The sequence below is a fragment of the Schistocerca serialis genome, chromosome 2 (genome assembly GCF_023864345.2).
Source record: "Schistocerca serialis cubense isolate TAMUIC-IGC-003099 chromosome 2, iqSchSeri2.2, whole genome shotgun sequence".
Classification (NCBI taxonomy): Eukaryota; Metazoa; Arthropoda; class Insecta; order Orthoptera; family Acrididae; genus Schistocerca; species Schistocerca serialis.
The window spans coordinates 188,046,189-188,070,120 of NC_064639.1; the positions used below are offsets into that span (position 1 = coordinate 188,046,189).

At 40.4% G+C, this 23,932-nt stretch overlaps 1 protein-coding gene across 41 annotated transcripts in view; it reads right to left on the minus strand.

The window, feature by feature from the left end:
* Window positions 1-23,932, minus strand: part of LOC126456897 (proline-rich protein 2-like) — a 739,962-nt gene that overhangs the window by 319,101 nt on the left and 396,929 nt on the right. For 8 of the 41 annotated variants that reach the window (XR_007585406.1, XR_007585404.1, XR_007585405.1 and 5 more), the window contains one exon: window positions 6,154-6,354. The exons of 15 other annotated variants lie outside the window; for them this stretch is intronic. Coding sequence is in view for 14 of the 26 variants with exons in the window: in XM_050092749.1 (XP_049948706.1) it covers window positions 6,311-6,354 (44 nt within the window). In the remaining 12 variants the exon portion in view is untranslated. 18 more of the 41 variants (XR_007585400.1, XM_050092758.1, XM_050092759.1 and 15 more) reach the window with 10 other exon arrangements.

Consider the following 23,932-nt stretch of genomic DNA (forward strand, 5'->3'; position numbering starts at 1 on the left):
AAAATTCTTTTGAGGAGTTAGTTTAGGAGCCCACTCCAAGTGTAAACGGTTGAGAAAATATATTTGACTTCTTAGCAACAAGTAATACTGAGGAAATATGCAGCGTCATGATGGTTATACAGTGGCATTAGTGACCACAGGATCGTTGTAGACACTTAATGAGACAAATCGACTTAAGAGATGAGAAACGTGCTGGTTTTCAGGTAGACTGTATTTGACTTCTTATCAACAAGTAATTCTGAGCAAATTGGCAAATTCATGATGGTTACAGTGGTGTTAGTGACCACAAGATCGTTATAGAGACTTTATGACACTAACCGACTCGGGAAATGTGCTGATTTTGAGATGGATTGTGTCCATCAGCAGTGTTGACGCCACTTTACGGTGTGACGAGCTCCGGGCTATAAGCTCTTGATAATTACCGTATTTGCGGAAGCGAAAGGAAGTGAATGCGAGAGTAACCTCTGTGTTGACGATACTACTCTTTACTGATATAGCACCCTTAACACTGGGTTAATAATACTTTTTACTGTGGCTTGAGATACTGGAATAGGGTCCGGGGCGGATCTAATTGTACTGCTGCACTGCCATCATTACGAAATTAGTTAGAGAATTAAGTTTGTTTAAACGCTGAGGCGTAATATGTTGTTAACAGGAATACGAAAGTGCTTGTTTTATTAAAGAGAACTAGCGTATAAATAAACAGTTATTCAAAGGCGAGCAGTTTTATCATTTTACCAACTTTGAAAATTTGGACACTATTAGACATTGCTCTCTGCGGCATTATAAGTGTTAGTTAGAGCCTCCACGCTCCGGTTCCTTCACAGTAGGTCATCTTTGCATTGAAACTGTAGTTTGCTAAATTTTCTCCCCCAAAAACCGAGATGTTAACATTCATTCATCCCAGAGTGTGATAAGACTGTAGGTGCCCACACATGTCTGACATGAGAAATAAACTTAAATAAGATTTTCGGGAGGCCACAGCCTCTAATAGCTACCACCTGATCATTACGGCGACTATACAGACCTACATCACACAAGTAAACTTATTAAACATAAGCAAAGACGGACAATCCTGAAAGCTTAGATACGTTTAAAGGCTCTCTTAATGAAGGGGAAAAACTTCTTTGTGAAGTACATTAACATTTAACTCACATAATATACATTCGAATTTAACATTTCAAGTTTAATATTTATTGAAGTAAATCGAAATTTAAATTTCTCTCCCTTTATTTTTCTCGTCATATAAAAGCAAGACTGAACAGTGCGACATCCAATCCACCAAAAGTAAATAAAAGTGCATCTGTTTAAAGAAACACATAAAGATTCGCTTGACGCCTTCCAAAGACACAGCCTCCACTTCTTCCCAACTATGTTAGTGTAGAGAAATAGTATCTAAGGCAACTGAGACATTTATAAAAAACAAATTAATAGAAGACTGTGTCAATCCCCCGTTGTAGGCAAAACTGGAACACTGTTTCAGAAGCAACGAAAAAGCAAACCATATTTAAATCAATACTAAACCTCCACGACTGGTGATGTTTTACTGAAGCTCAAAACTTAGTACGGACTTCAATACGAAATGCTTTTAATAGCTTCCACAGTGAAACTCTGCCTCAAACCGCCAACATGCTAACGCAGAAGTAGATATCCTAGGTGTAGCGAAGCAGCGTAAAGCAGTTAATACAGGCAACTCTTCTGGTCCAGGTAGTATACCAATAAGCTTCCTTTCAGAGCATTTTGATTCAATAGACCCATAATTAGCAATCATATACAGCCTCTCGCTCGACGAGAGATCCGTACCAGAAGACTGGAAAGTTACTTCTGAAAGGAAATAAGAGTAATCCGCTGAATTTCAGACCCATATCAATAACGTCGATTTTCAGCTGCAAAATATGCTGTGTTCGAACATAACGAGTTACGTCAGAGGTAACGGGATATTGACACACCGTGACGACGGATTCAGAAAATATCGTTCTTGTGAAACACAACTAGCTCTTTATTCCCACGAAGTAATCAGGGCTGTCTACAGGGGATCTCAAATTGATTCCATATTTCTAGACTTCCTGAAGGGTTTTAACACCATTCTTCACAAGAGACTACTAATCAAATTGCGTAGCGATGGGGTATCGCCTTAGTTGTGCAACTAGATACATTATTTCCTCTCAGAAAGATCACGCTTCGCAATAGTCGACGGAAAATTATCGAGTAAAACAGAAGCGATATGAATAGTGCGAAAAGTTGCAACTATCTCTCAGTAAAGAAAAGTGTGAAGTCATCGACATGAGTACAAAATGAAATTCTTTAAATTTCGACTACATGATTAATCACACAAAATTAAAAGCTGTCAATTAGACTTAATACGTAGGAATTACAATTACAAACAACGGTAAACTGGAACGATCAGATAGGTAATGTTGTGGGGAAGTCAAACCAAAGACTACGTTTTATTGACAGAAAACTTGCAACAGGCCTATTAAGGACACGCCCTACGCTGTGCTTGTTCGTCCTCTGTTGGTGGTATTGCTGTGCTGTATGGAATCCTTACCAGACAGATAAGGTCAAAGAAGGACAGCTTTTTTTCTATCATCGCAAAATAGGGGAAAGATTTTGACGGATATGATCAAAGAGTTGGACGGTCGTTAAGACAAAAGTGTTTTTCGTTGTGGCGAGATCTTATAACGAAATTACAACCAACAGTTTTCGCCTCTGAGTGTGAAACCATTTTACTATCGCAAACCAACATGGAGAGAAATGATCATTATGGTGGAATAACAGAAATCAGAGCTCGTACAGAAAGATGCGAGTATTCATTTTTCCTACACGCTGTTAAAGAGTGGGACGGTAGAGAAATATTATGACGGTGGTTCGAAGAATCCTTTGCGAGGCACTTAGCGCGAATTACAGAGTAGTCACGTAGATGTAAATGTTTTCTGAATCTACAATATTACAAACTTATATTTGCCTTTCCATAGACTGTCTGCTGGGATTTTATAACAAAGAAAATGTTTAGTTGTGATCTGATTTCAATGAATCAACGACAAAACTTTTGCTTAGTCTCCAGAGCTTTTTCCGGTGTCTCACCCTTCCTTTTCCTCCGTAACGAAAGATCACGTCTGTGATGAGATGCTCGTTCGCTGCTACTGAGATGAATGTTGTATTTTTTTCTTTAATTTGTACAAACGTAATGACCTAATTCAAAGTGCGAAAACATTTTGTCACTGATATACCACAATCAATTATTCCTTGACAGTCCGAGTTATCTCTTTCCTCCTTTGTTGGACCTCACAAAACCTGCGGACTTTTCAGTGTGTGGTCAGATTTTGCACGAAACATCTGATAAGCATGATTTGGTAGTATTATTGTAGCTTACTACTGACTAAGTACTCAGAGTACATATCCCAAAGTACAATGTTGTACAATTTTGATTGTGTGTAAATTTATAGGTTATGGGTCCATATGCTGGTTTGTGTAGTACCAGCTACTCCCTATTTGTGTGCTATAAACTAATGACATTTTCCTGATTATATTATGATTTATTGATGCCTTTCACTTATTGTTCCACAATTTCGATAATATCTTAAAAGTCGCCGTCATTAAAGGGCCCTGGACTTACGTAACAATGAAAATGCAGTTTTTGTGCTTCTTGTGAACTGAAATAGAAGACACTTTCTTTTCAAAATAATTTACGTTGTTTATGATTAGCTTAATTCTAAGTACGGCGTTTTAAATTTATTTTCTAAACAGTATATTTACACAGTCTTCTTATAAAATATTAGCTGAAAATATATAACAAACCATCTGTGTTACATGTTCCTACAGTTGGCGAACGTGGGACAGTTTGAGATGGGGAGCCTCAAGAATGACATAATATCTTTGTTGTTGCCTTTGTATTGTATCTTTGGTACACAGCACTTATGACATGTCTGAAAATTGCTTTTGTATGTAGATCAAGCCTCCATGGAAGTAATCAGTAACAAAATAACGACAGTTTTTTGTAATAATGCGGACAACGCCCCTAGCTCTAATGAGGTAAACTACGACGTTCTCTGCAAAAAACTTTCAAGTATATGAGGATTAGAAATCTGGTTCAAATCATGTTGGTCACTCCCTCATTCTGATTCTGTGTAATCTCATGGAGACACTTATTTAATAATTCAGAGTGAAACCAGTCTCTGAAAATTTATTTTATAATGCCCATGACAATATTTGATAGATAGTAATTATGCACAAATACATTGCTTCGGATCTTGGTACCTATTCTATTTGAACCAAGTGTCTGGTAAATTTAAAAATAATCCATATAACGGTTAAAGTTTTGTAGACAGAACACATTACACTCTGTGGAGTATACCATTCTTCTGTCATATGCACCAAGGCGAATATTATTAGGTGTCATGTTCTCTCGAAATTACGTATTCAGTAATACGTCATTCAAAAACAAGGAGAGAATGAGGAGCGGTGGGAGGAAATGAAATGTTTGCACAAACAAGATAGACAAAGCGCGGAACCTGCTTAAAGAATTCATAAATTGTTGTTAATATTTCAAACATCATTTCCCAGAAATATTCTCTTTCGATATATAACGAACATTTTCAAGTCAACTACTAGCGATAATGACCTACAATTAGCGGTATTTGTACTGCCTATCAATTGGCACATTTTATCATTGTTTTCATTTTTCTAGTTTTAAAACAGTAGCATCTGTAGAATAATTATGATTGCGTTGACTTTATTTTGAGAACAGATGTCAAAGAAACCCATCGTCTCTCTATACAACATTATCTTTACAGGCCATGCAACACAATAGAAAAAGTTCCATTAATTTAAAATGGCTGGTATAGCAGTGTTTGGATTTCCTGAAAGGGCGCATTATAATAACGTGTCGTTTGTGCGAAGCCATGGTCCCCTTCATGTTACGTTTAAGTATGCTATGCGAGAAAATAAGCCTTTAAATATGTGCACATGCGTTTGTTTATCTAGTGCTAAATCTTTTCCCTACATATAAATGTACAGTAGTTCAGTGTCATAGGCATCTCGAAAGCCTAGTTCGGAAATTTTTGGAAAACCAACCTTGAATAATTTGAAACGTCATGCTTGAAGAATTTCATACTGAAGTTTAATAACCAATCACACAGTTCTTCTTAAGACTTTAAAAAAATTTTCAGTCTACCCAATTTCATATGGATGGCTATGTATTACCCAGAGCTGCATAATGCTTAGAGAGCCTTAAAGAATATTTCCACTGTAAAGAAGATGCACCTGCTCGTTATTTCCTTAATGACTCGCAGTTCATTTTCTTTCCTATTTAATCTTTTACATTTAATGTTGTAGCATTCACATAGCCATTCTGCTTCAAATTGAACGGAATGGTCACATCGGTATTATTAAGTTTATTGAGTTCTATTTTAATTGGTGATGGTATCCTAAAAAAATACGAAGGACAGTCATCTACTCATATTGATTACTATTTATCTCTTGATAAATGAAGCTTAATTTTTCATTAGCGACACGTTCCTCGTAAATGGTTGCACCGCGTAAGAGTAGTCAAAAAGAGGTATGTACCCATCCATTCTGTCATTGCTACTGCTGGTGTTACACTGAGCTGCGGTTAATATTCGTTCTGGAAGATATGCTAGGATCTACGAAACATATAGTCCAGATCCCAGACAAATATTTTCATTTGAAGGCAACATATTAATTAAATAATAGAAGACCCATGAAATTTAAGACATACAATATTAAACGAATTATATATGTGTACTAATTCTCATACATAAAAAGAGGTAAAAAACGTGTAACTGAAGGAGGAGAAAATAGGTGTCAAAGAAATCATCTTAGATCACAAGTTGTATTACAGAATATCAAAGCCTGAATATCGTTCAAAGATTATGTATTAGTAAACTTTGAAAAGGTTTTTTTTTATATGACAAGAGTGTTTCCTGAAAGTATGATTTTTGCTCATATCAGTTCATGAGGTGCACGTAGTCAGTAAGACGGACTCCTTCGGCAACGTACAGAATCTTTGGGAACTGCAAATCAAGTGGTAAAGAATTTGATGAGATATGAACCGATGCGTATGAATTTTACATATTGGTACCATATTTTTGGAGAACTGTTTGCTTCTACAATACACAGTAAATAAATCGTTAGTAAAGCTTTTTCATTGCTGGTTTAATCAGAATTGATTTTTAGGACACATAAGAACACTTCCATCAATTAATGCAGTTAAAGTCAACTACAAAAGTAAAAGCTGAAATCTTTTAACGTTTCCAGGTGCGATAATCTTGCATCACTAGAAAACACCAGGCTAAAAACCGCCTGGCGGCCCTGGTGGTCCAGTAGGTTGAGGACCTCCAAGTAGGCTGAGGTTCACCAGTTGGTTGTGGCCCTCCAGTTGGTTGGGGATCTCCAGTTGGTTCAGGACCTCCAGTTGGTGGGCCTGGTGGGCCAGTTGGTTCAGGACCTCCAGTAGGTTGACCTGTTGGATCAGGACCTCCGGTTGGTGGGCCTGGTGGACCAGTTGGTTGTGGCCCTTCAGTTGGTCCAGGAGGGCCAGGTGGAGTCTCTTGGCTGCGGCATGCTGATATCTGTAGTAGAATGTCATATTGTAAACTACATCATATATGTAGATGGAAATTAAGTGGTATTCCTTCTGAACGGAGATTAAGATTCTGCTAATGTAGTTTTGAAACAATGAATCGCAGAAATGATGACTTGTAACTATTAGGACTGTATCATCAGATACATTTTCTTACTCTGACACATATTAGAAACCAGCTTTACTGTTTTATTACAGAAACTGAATGAATGAACGAGTTCAATCGTTATTGATGATTACTTCAAGGAATCTTAAACAAACGTATACACTGATGCCAATTTGAGGTTGTACCATGCAGATCTGGGGAGACATGTGGTACTACCGAGGGGGAAAACCATCGTGCTTGGTGTCGGGCTCAGGTACATCGTACTGCACCTGCAGCAGCAATATGAACAGCAGTTGGCACCACATTGATAGAGCAAGCTGTTATAAATCGGTTAATTCAAGGACGGGTCTGCGGCAGACACTCTGTAGCGTCCACTCGACTGACCCTAAACCACTGCCACTTCCGACGTCAGTGTTATCAAGCGAGAACATGTAAGGATGCAGGGCACAAGTCTGTTGTGATCTCTGATGAAAGCTGGTTCCGCCTCGGTGCCAGTGATGGCTGTTTGTCGGTTAGTTGGAGGCCTGCAACCTATCTATTGGCGTGTTAGTTACACTGGACCTACGACTGGATTTATGGTCTGGTGTGGAGTGCCACTCTGTTAAAAAATGGTTCAAATGGCTCTGAGCACTATTGGACTTAACATCTGAGGTCATCAGTCCCCTAGAACTTAGAACTACTTAAACATAACTAACCTAAGGACATCACACACACCCATGCGCGACGCAGGATTCGAACCTGCGACCGTAGCGGTCGCGCGCTTCCAGACTGAAGCGCCTAGAACCGCTCGGCCACACCTACCGGCTGCCACTCTGTGTAGGATCACCAGCAGTCTCGTTGCCATCCCACACACCCTGACTGGAAGTATTCTCATCAGTTTGGTGATTCGACCTGCAGTGCTGCCATTCATAAACAGCTTTTACCAAAATGATAACGCTCCCCCACATACTGCTGTTGTATCCCACCACGCTGTACAGTGTCCACATGTGCCTTGGGCTTCTCGATCGCCAGATCTGTCTCTAGTCGAGAACGAATGGAACATTATCGGATGACAGCTCTAGCGTCGTCCACAAACAGCATTAACCGTCCAGGCGTGGAACCCCATCCCAGAAACTGACATCCGGCATTTCTACAACACAATGGATTCGCGTTTGCGTGCGTGCATTTAACAATCAGACCGTTACATCGGTTATTGACGTACCAACATTTGATATTTGCAATACCTTATCTCGCATTTACGTTAACCTGTGATATTGCAATGTTAATCATTTAAATATGTTACCTCGGTAAAACTATTCCCGAAATTTCATTACTCTATATTAATTATTTTTTGGTGTTGTGGTTTTCCCCGTCTGTATATAAGATTTGATTTCCCTTTCTGTCTACCATCAGAGTGGAATAAATAAGCAAGGGAACTACCCCTGGTAATGAGCTTCTAGTATACTAAATAATTCTCTTGCGTCACATGTGCTAAATCATTGTATTACTCTATAGCAATATTTTAGGGTTTTGATTCGTGATGAATCCAATTCTTATCTTCGTGATTAGTCGCCATGTTTGTTGAATTCTCATATTTAGCTGTGTATCATCAGAGTTGTAGTACTTTGATTTTTACAACAACTTCAGTGAAGAACAGGGACTGATCCAATAAAATCACTTGAAAATATGCTCTTGTAAAGGGATTACTAATGTTGTGTTAGGTCAGCCTTTATGCGCAGAACTAGAGAAATTTCAACCTCTCTGATGACATGACAAACGGCGACAAACGTATGCTGAAACAGATGATAGCAAATATCCTGTAATCATTCATAAAAAATGTAGATATGCACATACAAGATCATTAGAAGCATTAGAAATGGAGTACCCGCTCGAAACGAGGAAGAAAATCTCATTGCATTTTACAACATTCACCGTCCATCCAGAAAATTCCGAGACTGATTTTATTTTCGGCGCATAAGTGAATAAGTCCAGTAACTACAGTTGCAACCCGAAGAACTAAAAAACGCAGACATACATTCGACGAGTCAGTTTAAGCAGGTAAGTAGGCTGTGTCAAGTACATAGTCGACGTGCGACCATACGGTGTAATCACTGACATGTCAGAAATTGCAATGGAGCAACATCTCTAAGATTTAAGGCATTCTTCAGAATGTCCTGAAGAGAAGGAAAGTGTGTACAAGGTTTGTCCCATTCGTCTTGACTCCTGAACGAAAGCAACGATGTCTGGGCACATGTTGTGATTAGCTAGAAATGAAACATGTGGACATTTCTTTCCTCGAACAAATCATCACGGGTGATGAGATTTGGTGTTCTGAAATCGAAGCCACTGCAGAATGACAAAGTACAGAAATTCACGTGAAGTGTTAACGCTTTGACGACATAACCGACTTTCAAACCAATGGGACACACCAGTTGAACAACAACTCAAAGATAGATTTCACTGATAGTTACTTATGGGTGTGTGAATGTTCTGTGCCTTGTAAATAAGTCGGGGAGGGGTACCTAGGACACCTTAAGCATTAAAACAACCATTTTCATTTTCTGTACTTTGTACTAACACATTCAAGAAACTTTTGGACTGTTGTTTTACGATTTAAGAAATCCGCCAGTGTTAACGTGTGGATGCTCAGACACAGATTTCAGCTGTTACCCTCGCAAATATCGATCCAGTAAGAAGGAGGATGCAGATTATTTACTGATATTATGCATGTATAGTTTATAAACGATTCACGCTAAGTTGATGAATTTGGTAGAATCTCACAAGTGTCTTTATTTGTACGCATGGAACCAATATGAAGTCGCTTGCAGAACCGACGAAGTTTCGAACACTTTACAACCCTTAGATTCGAGAATTGCATGTGACAGACAGAAAACTGTGGTACATTTTGAAGCATTCAGTGTTTGTAAGTGGATGCAGAAGTAAATAACAGTAAAGATACGTAGAGCACAAATTTAGATAAAGTCTCAGTCCATACTGCTCACCACAAGACACAGGGAAAGAGCTACCACTGTTGCCCTCATGGTGATGGAAGTGCTGAGGTGAGCGCGGGCTGCAGAGCTTTTATAAGGCTCGCCACTGCATGATGTGGTGTAGTCGTGATTCCGTGACTCTTCAACAAAGGGACTGAGCAGAGACTGCCGTCCAAATGCGACAATGGAGAATCTGGTATAATCATAAGGTCTCAGAGCACTGCTGCGACTTGTATCACAAGGTGACAGAACACAGCTGCGACGAACTGGATATCTTATTGTCGCTCACATTTTCATCGACACCCGCTTGTTACTAGATGTCTGCCTCAAATAAATAATGAACCAACAAGTCACGACATAGCTATCTGCGGAAACTTCAGGAAACTTCGTCCAAAAAGAAAATAGTCATGTGATAGCGGAGGTGACATGGAACGTTATCTTACAAATGCGATTTCATGAAGTATGTGTACGGTCCGGTACCGTGGTATGAACCATTTAAACGACTAATATAGCTGTAGCTGCCTTGAAGCAAATATTTGAAGTAAATCATCACTGCAATTTGTAGGGTAGGCATCTTGAAACTCTTAAAGAAAGTAAGGTTCTGGAATGGTTCAGAACCGGACCCTCCTTCGAGAAGAGTGTGGTTAAAAACCCTGGCTAGCCATACAGACATATGTCCTCCATGGTTGCCGTCATGACGAATGCTGATGTGTTTCCTGTGGTAAGGACACTCCACAATTTCTACCCCAAGTTAATACATTTGAAGCTGGTGGTCAGGCTGTAACACATTCGTCGTCGTGACGTTTACTGCGAATAATTCGTTCCTTCTAATCTGTATTCCAGAAATATAATTGCTGGAAATTTGTTTTGTGGTGCACAGCAAATGGCATAGCGAAGCTCTCTTCGCGCATTAGAGCATGAGAAAAGTTCTTCTTTTCTCTCGGTTCGGCCATCGTGAATTGCGTTTTCTGCTTCTGCCCCAGAACTTCTTCATCCTTCTCTTTCGCCCGTCTTTCTAGGTCTTCCGTATCATTTTGTCCACTACATTGGTGACTCTCTGTCGTTTTCCTGTCCTTCTCTGTCATTGACCTCTGGTGCATTGCAAAATATATGTGCATTTGCCTTCTCTGTTTTTCAACTTCATCCTCAGCTTTGACCAATCCTTCCTGAGTTTAACAACCCAATTGCTGAATTAGATTTTCACTCTGACGAGGAGTGTGCGCTGATATGAAACTTCCTGGCAGATTAAAACTGTGTGCCCGACCGAGACTCGAACTCGGGACCTTTGCCTTTCGCGGGCAAGTGTTCTCTCCTGCGAGGAGAGCTTCTGTAAAGTTTGGAAGGTAGGAGACGAGATACTGGCAGAAGTACAGCTGTGAGGGGCGGGCGTGAGTCGTGCTTCGGTAGCTCAGACGGTAGAGCACTTGCCTGCGAAATGCAAAGGTACCGAGTTCGAGTCTCGGTCGGGCACACAGTTTTAATCTGCCAGGAAGTTTCAGCCCAATTGCTACTTGGCTGTCCTCTTGTCAACCCATTTTTTTCCATACTCTTTTGGTCATGCTGTCCACATTCATCCTCATCACACATCCTGTGAATCTTGACCTTTCCCGTCCGATTTTCCACATACAAGTTGCAGGGGCACTCGTGGTCTATGGCTACACCCCAAATCTGATAGAATAGAAGCACCAGAACTACAGGTAGTGCCATATATGGCGGGCTGTGATCCTAGTCTTGACACTAATGCACGCTCCGTTGTAGTTCCAGCTCATTCTTCCCTTTCACAACTTAGACCCGAAGCTAAATTGCTAGTTGATCTTAATTAGTCATAATTAATAATAAATAGAAATCTAGATGGCTTATATAAAAGGAGATCGTGATTACATGACGCATACCTTACGTTTTAGGGCCGGCCGTTGTGGCCGAGCGGTTCTAGGCGCTTCAGTGTGGAACCGCGCAACCGTTATGGTCGCAGGTTCGAATCCTGCCTTGGGCATGGATGTGTGTGATGTCCTTAGGTTCGTTAGGTTTAATTAGTTTTAAGTTCTAGGAGACTGATGACCTCAGATGTTAAGTCCCATAGTGTTCAGAGCCATTTGAACCATTTTTGAACCATTTTAAGTTTTAGGAATCGTGAGCTATGTTGTATAGATGGATTCTCATTCTTGAGAAAATAACGTGTCGACGCTGTTGTGCAAGGTAGTCTATGAGAGGGATAAGATAATAATAAAGATACTAGACTAGAATTAAAGAGAACCGAAGTTCAAATGACCCTCTGCCCGTCAAGATATCGCTTTCTGTGGATCCCTGACACTCTCAAGGCAAATGCTGTGAAACTGATTGTCAATAGTACTCGTCCAGTTCCCTTCCTCACAGCTATGTTAGTAGTGACCCTGCCGTCTACAGGATTAAAACTCAGTTTTCATTTTCTCTCTTACTATGTTTGAGTGGACAGAATAAACATCTTTCCCACAAGACTTTATGGAGAGAGAACATTTCTGGATATGTCCGCTACGGATAACTGTTTCCTGATTTCACACGGTTATATATTCTACCTAAGCACAGGCGAGGTATAGTATCTGATCAAAAGCAGTCGGAGAGCCTTACGTAACGCAGGAATGACCAACAGATATCACGAGAGGCCGACTTGTAACTATGAAAGAAGGCAGGGAGTACAGTTTTGTCAACAGAAAAGCAATAACAGCAGAATGAGTCATCACTAAACTGACACACAATATTTTAGCGCAAAGCAATCTGACTTTCAATAATCCCTACGAAAGAATGGCCCTAACTAACAATAAAGTTTATCTTTCATGAATCACTTATCGCAAAAATCTTCGTTACTCGAACTACTGCAATAGAACGAGCGCCAATACTGCCAGCTAAATAAAAGATTCTAACTACTGAAGGCACTAACTACTGATAGGCATAGTTAGCAAATGAAAGATTTTGATAGAGAAAAAACAATGTATTTACCTTAATAGTGTTCAGAAGGCACAATATATCAGTTCATGACATCCAGTCTTACAAATTTCCTTTTTCTTACGGACGGACGTCCAGATAGTCCGCTCTCAAAACTCTGGCATCTCTCTCCCTACATCCACCACTCCTGGCGGCTCACTTCCAACTGCACAACGCTACGTGCTGTTCACATCCAGCAGCCCAGCAGTATACAAGCGAATATTCTAACAATGAGTCCAACCAGCCACAGACTGCACACAGCACAGTCAATGGTGGAATTACCAACATAAAAACCTAAACAGCCTTCTTACAATATGATGGAAGATTTGTATTTGGCGGAAGGCTGGATGAGGTTACCTGCCATCATGTGTCAACAGTAAAGCGCAGAAGAGATGGTGTTACAATGTGTTCGCATTTTTTTGTGGTTGTACTTCTGGTACCGATATTACGCTTAGGAAAAGGTTGAATGCGGCATCATATGAACACACTTTAAAGCATGGTTTACTGTGTGCAGTACAGATTCAGTTTGGAGACGATGGTCCCGCTTAAAAGACAGCATTATTCCTGAAATGGACTTGTGTGCAAAGACTTCCGACCTGAACGCAATGGAACAACTTTGAGATGAGTCAGAACGTCGAGACCGCTCCAGCCATTAGCTCCACTACCTTCACTGGTTGCGGCTCTTGAGGAAGAACGGGCTTCCATTCTTCGCCAGAAATTCAGATACCTCAACGAAAGTAGAGTTCAAGACGTCAAGAAGGCAAGACCCCGCATATTAATGCCCACCGATAAACGTCCAGATACTTTTGATTAGGTAGTGTATACTTAGTAGCGATGCGGTATTTTGCATTTGCCACTTCATATACTCGCTCTTCCATACACTATTATCTGTGCTATCGCCATCAATGCTCGACATCAACTCAGTAGCCACACACAATTGGCGGGTGGCAGCACTAGCAATTGAGGGTATATAAGGCGTGCCATGTGGATGAGGATAACAGTGCATCCGTTGTCGTTATGCATTAGCAGAGCCATTTATTTAGGCAAACCAAAGACTACGTTTTATTGACAGAAAACCTGTAACAGTTCTACTAAAGAGGCGGCCTTCACTGTGTTTGCTCGTCCTCTGCTGGACTATTTTTGTTCTGTATGGGATACTAACCAGACACATAAGATCAAAGAAGGACAGCTTTCTACTATCGGAAGACAGGAGATAGACTGTCACGGATATGATAAAAGAGTTTGGTGGTCATTAAGGCAAAAGGGTTTTTCGTTGCAGTGAGCTCTTTTCTCCTCTGAGTGTGAAACCTTTTTTATTATCGCCAACATACTTAGGGAGCAATGATCATCATGATTGACTAACAGAAATCTGAGCTCGTACAGAAAGATGTGTGTATTCTTTTATCCCACTTGGTGTTAAACAGTAGAACGGTAGAGAAATATTCTGAAGGTTGTTCTAAGAATCGTATACCGCGCATTTAAGCGTGAATTACAAAGTTGTACAATTATGGCTGTGTATAAAATGGTATGCGTTGATGTGCTGGTTTGTGTAGTACCAGCTACTCCCTATTTGTGTGCTATAAACGAATGGCATTTTCCAAATTATATTATTATTTATTGATGCCTTTCCCTTACTATACCACAATTTCCCTAATATCCTCCAAGTCACCGTCATTAACGTTCCCTGGACCTAGGCAATAATGAAAATGTAATTTTTGTGCTTCTTGTGAACTGAAATAGTAGAGACTTTCTTCACAAAATAATACACTTAGTTTTCGTTTAGCTTAACTCCAAGTACGGTATTTTAAATTTATTTTATAACAAGTATATATACACTAGCTTCTCGTAAAATATTTGCTGGAAATATATAACAAATCATCTGTCTTACATTTTCCTACAGTTGGCGAAAGTGGGACAGGAGTCAAAGGTTTCAGTTTGAAATGGAGAGCCTCAAGAATAATACAATGTCTTTGTTGTTGTCTTTGTATTGTATTGTTAGTACACTGCAGTTATTATATGCCTGAAAATAGCTTCTGAATGAAGATCAAGCGTTCATGGACGTAATCAGTAACCCAACAACGGTTTTTTGTTATAATGCGGACAACGCTCCATGACAACATTTAGTAGGAGTAATTAAGCGCATATACATTCTTTGGTCGTTGGTAGCTATTGTATTCGAACCAAGTGTCTGGTCCATTTAAACATAATCCATATAAAGGTTCAAGGTTTGTAGGCAGAGCGCATTATACGCTTTGGAGTATACTATTCAAGTGTCATATGCACCAAAGCGAATATTATTAGGTGTCATGTTCTCTCGAAATCACGTTTTCAGTAATATGTCATTCATAAACAATGAAAGAAGACAGGCAAAGCATTCATGAACTGTTGTTAAAAATTCAAACATCATTTCCCACAAATATTCTCTTTCGCTATATAAGGTACACTCTCAATTTAACTACTAGCGATAATGACATACAATTTCTGGTATTTGTACTGCCTGTGAATTGACGCATTTTATCACTGTTTTAATTTTTCTACTTATAAAAAAGGACATTAAAAAAGGATTATCTGAAGAATAATTACCATTGCCTTGAATTTCTTTTGAGAACATGCCTCAAACAAACTCATCATCTCCCTATACAACATTATCATTACAGGCCATGCAGCACAATATAAAATGGCCATTAATTTGACCTTGCTCGTATAGCAGGGTTTGGGTCTCCTGAAAGAGTGCAGTATAATAATGTATTGGTTGTGCTTAAGCATGGTCCCTTCCATGTCACATTAAAGTATGCTATGAGAGAAAAAATTGACCCTTTAAATATGTGGACATGCGTTAAGTTTATGTAGTGCTAATATCTTGTCCCTACATATTAATGGGCAGTAGTATATTCTCATATACATCACGAAAGGCTAGTTCGCAAATCTTTGGAAAAACCAACCTTGAATAATGTGAAACGTCATGGTTGAAGAATTTCTTACTGAAGTTTAATCAGGAATCACATAGCTCTTCTTTAGACTTTCAAAAGTATTACAGTTTACCCAATTTGAAATGGATGGCTGTGTATTACTCAGAGGTGCATAATGCCTAGAGAGCCGTCAAGAATATTTCCACTCTAAAGAAAATGCATCTGCTCGTTATTTCCTTAATGACTGGCTGTTCATTTTCTTTCCTATTTAATCTTTTACACTTGATGTTGCAGCATTCACATAGCCATTCTGGTACAAAGCTGAACGGTTTGGTCGTATTGGTATGATTAAGTTTAGTGACTTCTATTTTATTGGTGATGGTACCCTAAAACAATACTGACGAGTGTCATCTAATCATATTGATTATTATTTATATCATGATAAATAGAGCTTAATTTCTCATTAGCGACATGTTCCTTGTAAATGGTTGCACCACGTAAGAGCAGTCAAAAAGAGGTTCGTTCCCATCCATTCTGTCATTGCTACTGCTGATGTTACACTGAGTTGCGCTTAATATTCGTTCTGGGAGATATGCTAGGATCTACGAAGATCCCAGATAAATATTTTTATTAGAAGGCAACATATTAATTAAATAAAAGAAGACCCATGAAATTTAAGACTCACACTATCGAACTAATTATATACATGTACTAATTCTCATAGATAAAAAGAGGAAAAAATATGTAACTGAAGGAGGAGAAAATAGATTTCAAAGAAATCATCTCAGGTCACAAGTTGTATTACAGACCATCAAAGCCTGAATATCGTTCAAAGGTTATGTATCAGTATACTTTGAATAGAGCTTTTTATAGATGACAAGAGTGTTTCCTGAATATAAATTTGCTCATATCAATTCATGAAGTGCAGGTAGTCGGTAACACGGACTCCTTCGGCAACGTACAGCATCTTCTGGAACTGCAAATCATGTGGTAAAGAATTTCATGAGGTATGAACCGATAGTAACTCCTGTAATAATTTTTACATATTGTTACCATATTTCTGGAGAACTGGTAGCTTTTACAGTACACAGTAAATAAAACGTTAATGGAGCTTTTTCATTGCTGGTTTAATCAGAATTGATTTTTATGACGCATAAGAACACTTCCATCAATTAACGCAGTTAAAGCCAACTATAAGAGTAAAAGCTGAAATCCTTTAACGTTTGCAGGTGCGCTAATTTTACATCACTAGAAAACACCAGGCTAAAAAAGGCCAGGTGGCCCTGGTGGTCCAGTTGGTTGAGGACCTCCAGTAGGCTGAGGTTCACCAGTTGGTTGTGGCCCTCCAGTTGGTTGGGGCTCTCCAGTTGGTTCAGGGCCTCCAGTTGGTGGACCTGGTGGTCCAGTTGGTTCAGGACCTCCGGTTGGTTGACCAGTTGGATCAGGACCTCCGGTTGGTGGCCCTGGTGGACCAGTTGGTTGTGGCCCATCAGTTGGTCCAGGAGGGCCAGGTGGAGTCTCTTGGCTGCGGCATGTTGATACCTGTAGTAGAATGTCATATTGTAAAGTACATCATATAAGTAGATGGGAATTAAGTGGTATTGGTGGTGGTGGTTAGTGTTTTAACGTCCCGTCGACAACGAGGTCATTAGAGACGGAGCGCAAGCTCGGGTTAGGGAAGGAGTGGGAAGGAAATCGGCCGTGCCCTTTCAAAGGAACCATCCCGGCATTTGCCTGAAACGATTTAGGGAAATCACGGAAAACCTAAATCAGGATGGCCGGAGACGGGATTGAACCGTCGTCCTCCCGAATGCGAGTCCAGTGTGCTAACCACTGCGCCACCTCGCTCGGTAATTAAGTGGTATTCCCTTTGAACAGAGATTAAGATTATGCTAATGTAGTTTTGAAACAAAGCCAATGAATCACAGAAATGTTGACTTGTGACTATTAGGACTATATCATCAGATGCATCTTTTTACACTGACAGAAATTAGAAACCAGTCTTACTGTTTTATTACAGAAACTGAAAGAATGAGCATTTTCAACGATTATTGATGATTGCTTCAAGTAATCATAAAGAAATGTACGCACTGATGTCAATTTGAGTTAGTACCATGCCATTATTTGTGTTTCGCCAGAATGACGTCACTGAGTGCAAACAAGGTCGTATAGAAGGGCTTCGAGAAGCTGGATGTTGCTTACGTGACATTGCAGAAAGACTTGGCAGGAATGTGGACACTGCACATGATTTCTGGCAGGGATGGTCACGAGAATATACAGTAGCGAGAAGATTGCGTTCCAAAGAGCCGTGTGGAACAACCGCGAGGGAAGACAATTGTGTTCGGTGTGTAGCTCAGGCACATCGTACTGCATCTGCAGCAGCAATCTGAGCAGAAGTTGCCACCACAATGATAAAAAGAACTGTTATAAATTGCTTAATTGAAGGACGGGTCTACTGTAGATGCTCTGTAGCGTCCACTCGACTGACCCTAAATCACCGCCATTTGCGACGTCAGTGTTGTAAAGCGAGAGCCCGTAAGGGGGCAGGGCAAAAGTTTGTTGTGATCTCTTATGAAAGGTGGCTCCGCCTCAGTGCCAGTGATGGCTGTGTTTTGGAGACCATCCGAGTGCCTACAACCTACCTAGTGGCGTGCTAGACACACGGGACCTACGACTGGATTTATGGTCTGGTGTGTAGTGCCACTCTGTATGCCAACACCAGCAGTCTCGTGGTCGCCCCCCGCACCCTGACTGGAAGTATGCACATCAGTTTGGTGTTTCGACCTGCAGTGCTCCCATCCATAAACAGCTTTTACCAAAAGGATAACGCTGGTCCACATATTGGTGTTGTAACCACCTACGCTCTACAGTATCCACATGTGCCTTGGGACATCATCGGTTGACAACTCTAGCGTCTTCCACAAACAGCATTAACCGACCTTGTATTGACCGACCAAGTGAAACAGGCGTGCAACCGCTTCCCAGAATCTGACATCCGTCATTTGTACAACACAATGCATTCGTGTTTGCGTGCTTGCATTCAACAATCTGACCGTTACATCGGTTAATGATGTACCAAGATTTGATATTTCCAATACCTTATCTCGCATTTATGTTAACGTGTGATATCGCAATGTTAATGATTTAAATATGTTACCTCGGCAAATCTGTTCCTGAAATTTCATTACAAGACATTATCTATTTTTTGGTGTTGCGGTTTTCCCCGTCAGTATATAAGATTTGATTTCCCTTGCTGTCTACTATCAGAAGGGAATAAATAAGCAAGCGAACTACTCCTGGTACCGAGCTTCTAGTATACTACATGATGCTCTTGCGTAACATGTGCTACATTGTTCAATTACTCGATAGCAATATTTTAGGGTTATGATTCATGATTATTCCAATTTTTATATTCGTGATTAATCGCTATGTTTGTTGAATTCTCATATTTACCTGTGTATCGTCAGAGTTGTAGTACTTTGATTATTACCACAACATGAGATGAGTGAAGAATAAGGATTGACCCAATAATATCTATTGAAAATAGGCTCTTGTAAAGGGATTACTGATGTACTTGCAGAAGTAGAGAAATTTCAACCTCTCTGATGAAATGACAAACGGCGACAAACGTATGCTGCAAACAGGTGATAACAAATATCCTGTAATCTTTCATAAAAGATGTAGATATGCAGATGCAAGATCATTAGAAGCATTAGAAATGGAGTACCAGCTAGACACGAGGAAGAAAATGTGATGGCATTTTTCTACATTCACCGAACATCCAGAAAATTCCAAGACTGATTTTATTTCTGGCGTATAAGCGAATCAGCCCAGTAACTACAGTGGCAACCCGAACAACTAAAAAACACTGACATACATTGGACTAGTCAGTTCAAGCAGGTAAGTAGGCTGTGTCAAGTACACAGTCGACGTGCGACCATACGGTGTAATCACTGTTGTGTCAGAAATCGCAATGGAGCAACATCTCTAAGTGTTTAAGGCATTCTTGAGAATATCCTGAAGAGAAGGAAAGTGTGTACATGGTTTGTCCCATACGTCTTGACTCCTGAACGAAAGCGACGATGCCTGGTCACCTGCCGTGACTATCCTGAAACGAAACACGTGGACAGTTCTTTTCTCGGACAAATCATCACTGCTGATGAGATTTCGTGTTATGAAATCGAGGCCACTGTAGAATGACAAAGTGCATAAATTTACGTGAAGTGTTAACGCTTTGACGATATAACCGACTTTCAAACCAATGGGACACAACAGTTGAACAACGTGTCAAAGATAGATCTCGCTGACAGTTACTCATGGGTGTGTGGATGTTCTGTGCCTTGTAATCAAATGTGGGAGGTGGGAAGGGTACGTTGGATACCTTAAGCATTAAAACCACCATCTTAATTTTTCTATACTTTGTACTTATATAATCTCGAAACTTTTTGGACCGATGTTTTACGATTTTTGAAATCCGCCGGTAATAACGTGTGGATGCTCAGACACGGGTTTCGGCTGTTACCCTTGCAAATATTGCTCCAGTAAGAAGGAGGATGCAGATTATTTACTGATATTACGCATGTATAGTTTATAAACGATTCTCACGAAGTTGATGAATTTGATACAATCTCACAACTGTCTTTATTTGTACGCATGGACCTAATATGAAGTCGCTTAAAGAACCGACAAAGTTTCAAACACTTTCCAACCCTTAGATTCGAGAATGACTTGCTACAGGTAGAAAAATGTGGTACATTTTGAAGCATTCAGTGTTTGTAAGTGGATGTGGAAATAATTACCAGTAAAGGTACGTAGAGCACAAATTTCGATAACGTCTCAGTCCTTACTACTCACCACAAGACACAGGAGAAAAGCTGCCACTGTTGCCCTCATGGTGATGGATGTGGTGAGCTGAGCCCGTGCTGCGAGCTTTTATAAGGCTCGCCACTGCGAGATGTGGAGTACTCGTGATTCCGTGACTCTTTAACAAAGGGACTGAGCAGAGACTGCCGTCGAAATGCGACAGTGGAGGATCTTGTGTAATCACAAAGTCTCAGAGAACTGCTGCGACTAAATGAATATCTTATTGTCGCTCAGATTTTCATCGACACCCAATTGTTCCTAGATGTCGGCCTCAAAGAAATAATGAACCAACAAGTCATGACGTAGCTGGTAGCGGAGACTTCACGAAACTTCGTCGAAAAAGAAAATAGTAATGTGATAACGGGGGTGACATACTACATTATCTGACAAATGTGATTTCATAAAGTATGTGTATGGTCCGGTACCGTGGTATCAACCATTTAAGTGACTAATATAGCTGTAGCTGCCTTGTAGAAGCATATATTCGAAGTAAATCATAAATGCTATTTGTAGGGTAGGCGTCCTGAAACTCTTAAAGAAAGTAAGGTTCTGCAATGGTTCAGGACTGGAGTCTCCTGCGGAAAGAGTGTGGTTAAATACCCTGGCCAACCACATAGACATATTTCCTCCATGGTTGCCATAATGATGAATGCTGCTGCGATTCCTGTGGTAAGGACACTCCACAATTTCTACCCCAAGTTTGTGCATTTCAAGCTTGTGGTCAGGCTCTAACGCATTCGTTGTCGTGACGTTTACTCAGAATCATTCTTTCCTTCTAATCTGTATTCCACTCCTGGAAATTTGTTTCGTGGTGAACAGCAAATGACATAGCGAAGCTCTCTTCGCGCATTAGAGCGTGAGAAAAGTTCTTCTCTCGGTTCGGCCCTCGTGAACTGCGTTTTCTACTTCTGGCCCAGAACCTCTTCATCCTTCTCTTCCGCCCTTCTTTCGAGATCTTCCGTATCATTTTGCCCTGTACATTGTTGACTCTCTGTCGTTTTCCTGCCCTTCTCTGTCATCGATCTCTGGTGCATTGCAAAATATATGTGCATTTGCCTTCTCAGTTTATCAACTTCATTCTCAGTTTTGAATAATCGTTCCTGAGTTTAACAACCCAATTGCTACGTGGCTCTCCGCTTGTCATACCCATTTTTTTTCCATACTCTTTTGGTCATTCTGTCTTCATTCATCCTCATCACATATCCTGCGAATCTTGACCTTTCCCGTCTGTTTTTCCACATACAAGTTGCAGGGGCACCCATGGTCTAGGCCTGCACCCCAAATCTGATAGAATAGAAGCACCAGAACTACAGGTACTGGTATATATGGCGGGCTGTGAACGTTCCTAGTCTTGACACTAATGCACGCTCCGTGTGGTATGTCCCCGTCAACGGGAAACAATCGTTCTTGTCTCCACCAAGTACACCTCACAGACTCTCCCCTTTGCAGGGTGGAAATCACCAGCAGTAGATCTCTGGTAGTTGGTCCAGCGAATTCTGGCTTTCCTCTAACGTTCCGCTCTTGCACGATTAACACCACACATGTCACCTTTGTTCCAGGATTACGTGTAATACCTTGAGACGAATATTCACTGTGAGAATTGGTTCCGTGCCCTTGCAGTACGGTATTATTTTACAACTGGTAAGAAACGTGTTCTCGATTTTTGGACTTACGCGGATTCAAGACATTACACAGGCAGTACTTTTCCAACTTCCTCTGGAGTGCTTCCTACGACCAGCCACCTATCTGGAATGTCCCTGCAAAAAGCAGTTGATCTCGTCTGATGTACCATTTTGCGATGTTTGATACTATGATCTTCCTTTATTTTCGAGAAGACGGTCATAAATTTCTCACTGAAAAAAGCAACATGATACTAAAAAAGATAAAAAAAAATCTCCTTTGTTACAGACATTAACAAACAAAAAAAAGCGCAACATTATCGGTAGAAGAAAAAAATACCTTTTTCTCTCTTACAAATATATGACACACTCTCGCCTCTTTGCTTACCACCTTTGTTATGTTTAGGTAGAGCTATTGGGAGAGGTGTAGTTAGCAGTACATGTCTGAAGTGGTGTATATGTTACTTTTTCTTTTATTGTCAAAGTGGCGGTTGCAAATAGATCCTTCCTCTGTGTAGGTCCCTTTAAAATCAGGAAACGCAGGAGGACTAGCTGCCATTTGTAACGAAAAAAGCTGTGAGAATAAGGAAGAATAGAGCTTTAAGTAGTAATCAAAACGTACTGGGTTCCAGGTGCGAAACTCGCCACTGCTTAAATTTTGAATAAAAGCCATGAAGAATGGCAGCCAAAGACTTCTGGCATAAGAAGTCACCCTCGTTGTGCCAACATAATTGTCAATGAGGGCGGAGGAGAGAAAAGAGATCCAGGGCACTCTGTCGCCCCATGGTGTAGGAAACTGCCCCTAAAAGGTGGAAGAATCAGCAATGATCAGCTGCATGAAGATGTAGAAGGCAATGGAAACCACTGCAAATAAAGACACATGATGTTTATCGATAGTACATGAGACCTGTAATTGACCAAGTGTCATCATGATCTCTCCATAGGCAAAAGATTCCGGAATAGTCCTCCATCCAGATCTCCAGGAGAGGACTGTCAAGGTGGAAGGTGCCCATGAGAAAAAAATTGAATGACCGATGAAAGGTTCTAAAAGTCGGGGTGTGGAATGTCAGAAATCTGAACATGATAGGAAAGCCAGAAAATATGAAAACGGAAATTCTAAGGCACAGTCTAGACACAGTGGTGTTCAATGAAGTGAAACGGAGAGAAGATAAGGATTTCTGGTCAGACGAGTATAGGGTAATATCAACTGCAGCAGAAAATGATATATCGGAAGTAGGACCCATTGTGAATAGGAAGATAAGCAAAGAATGTATTACTGTGAACAGTTCAGTGCTAGGGTCGTTCTCATCAGAACTCACAGCAAGTCATCACCGACGACAACGTTCAGGTACACATGGAGATGCCGTGGGCTGAAGGAGAAGAGATAGGAAATCTGTATGAGAAAACTGAACGCGTCATTCAGTACCTAAAAGGAGATGAAAATCTAATAGTCATTGAGGATTGGAATGCGGTTAAAGGGGAAGGAGCAGAAGAAAACGTTAAGCTAGAATATGGGTTTGGTAATTGAATGAGAGTGGAGAATGACTAATTGAGTTCTGCAATACATTTCGGCTAGGAATTGCGAATACGCTCTTCAAGAATCACAAAAATATTGATATATTTAGACAGGACCGGTATATATAGGAAGACTCCAACCAGAGCATGGTCAGGGGAAGATTTCGAAATCGTAAATTGGACTGTAAGTCGTAACAAGGAGCAGATAAAGATCCAGATCACAATTTAGTAATGTTGAAGAGTAGGCTGACGTTTAACGAACTATCCAGGAAAAATCACTGCGTAGCTCAGTAGTCTGTTCAGTTATAGAGCTAAGGACAGTTGTAGACGCTATTCACAGAAGGTGGAAAGAAAAAGTTACGTACATGGAAGGTAACTGCGAAGAAGCTATG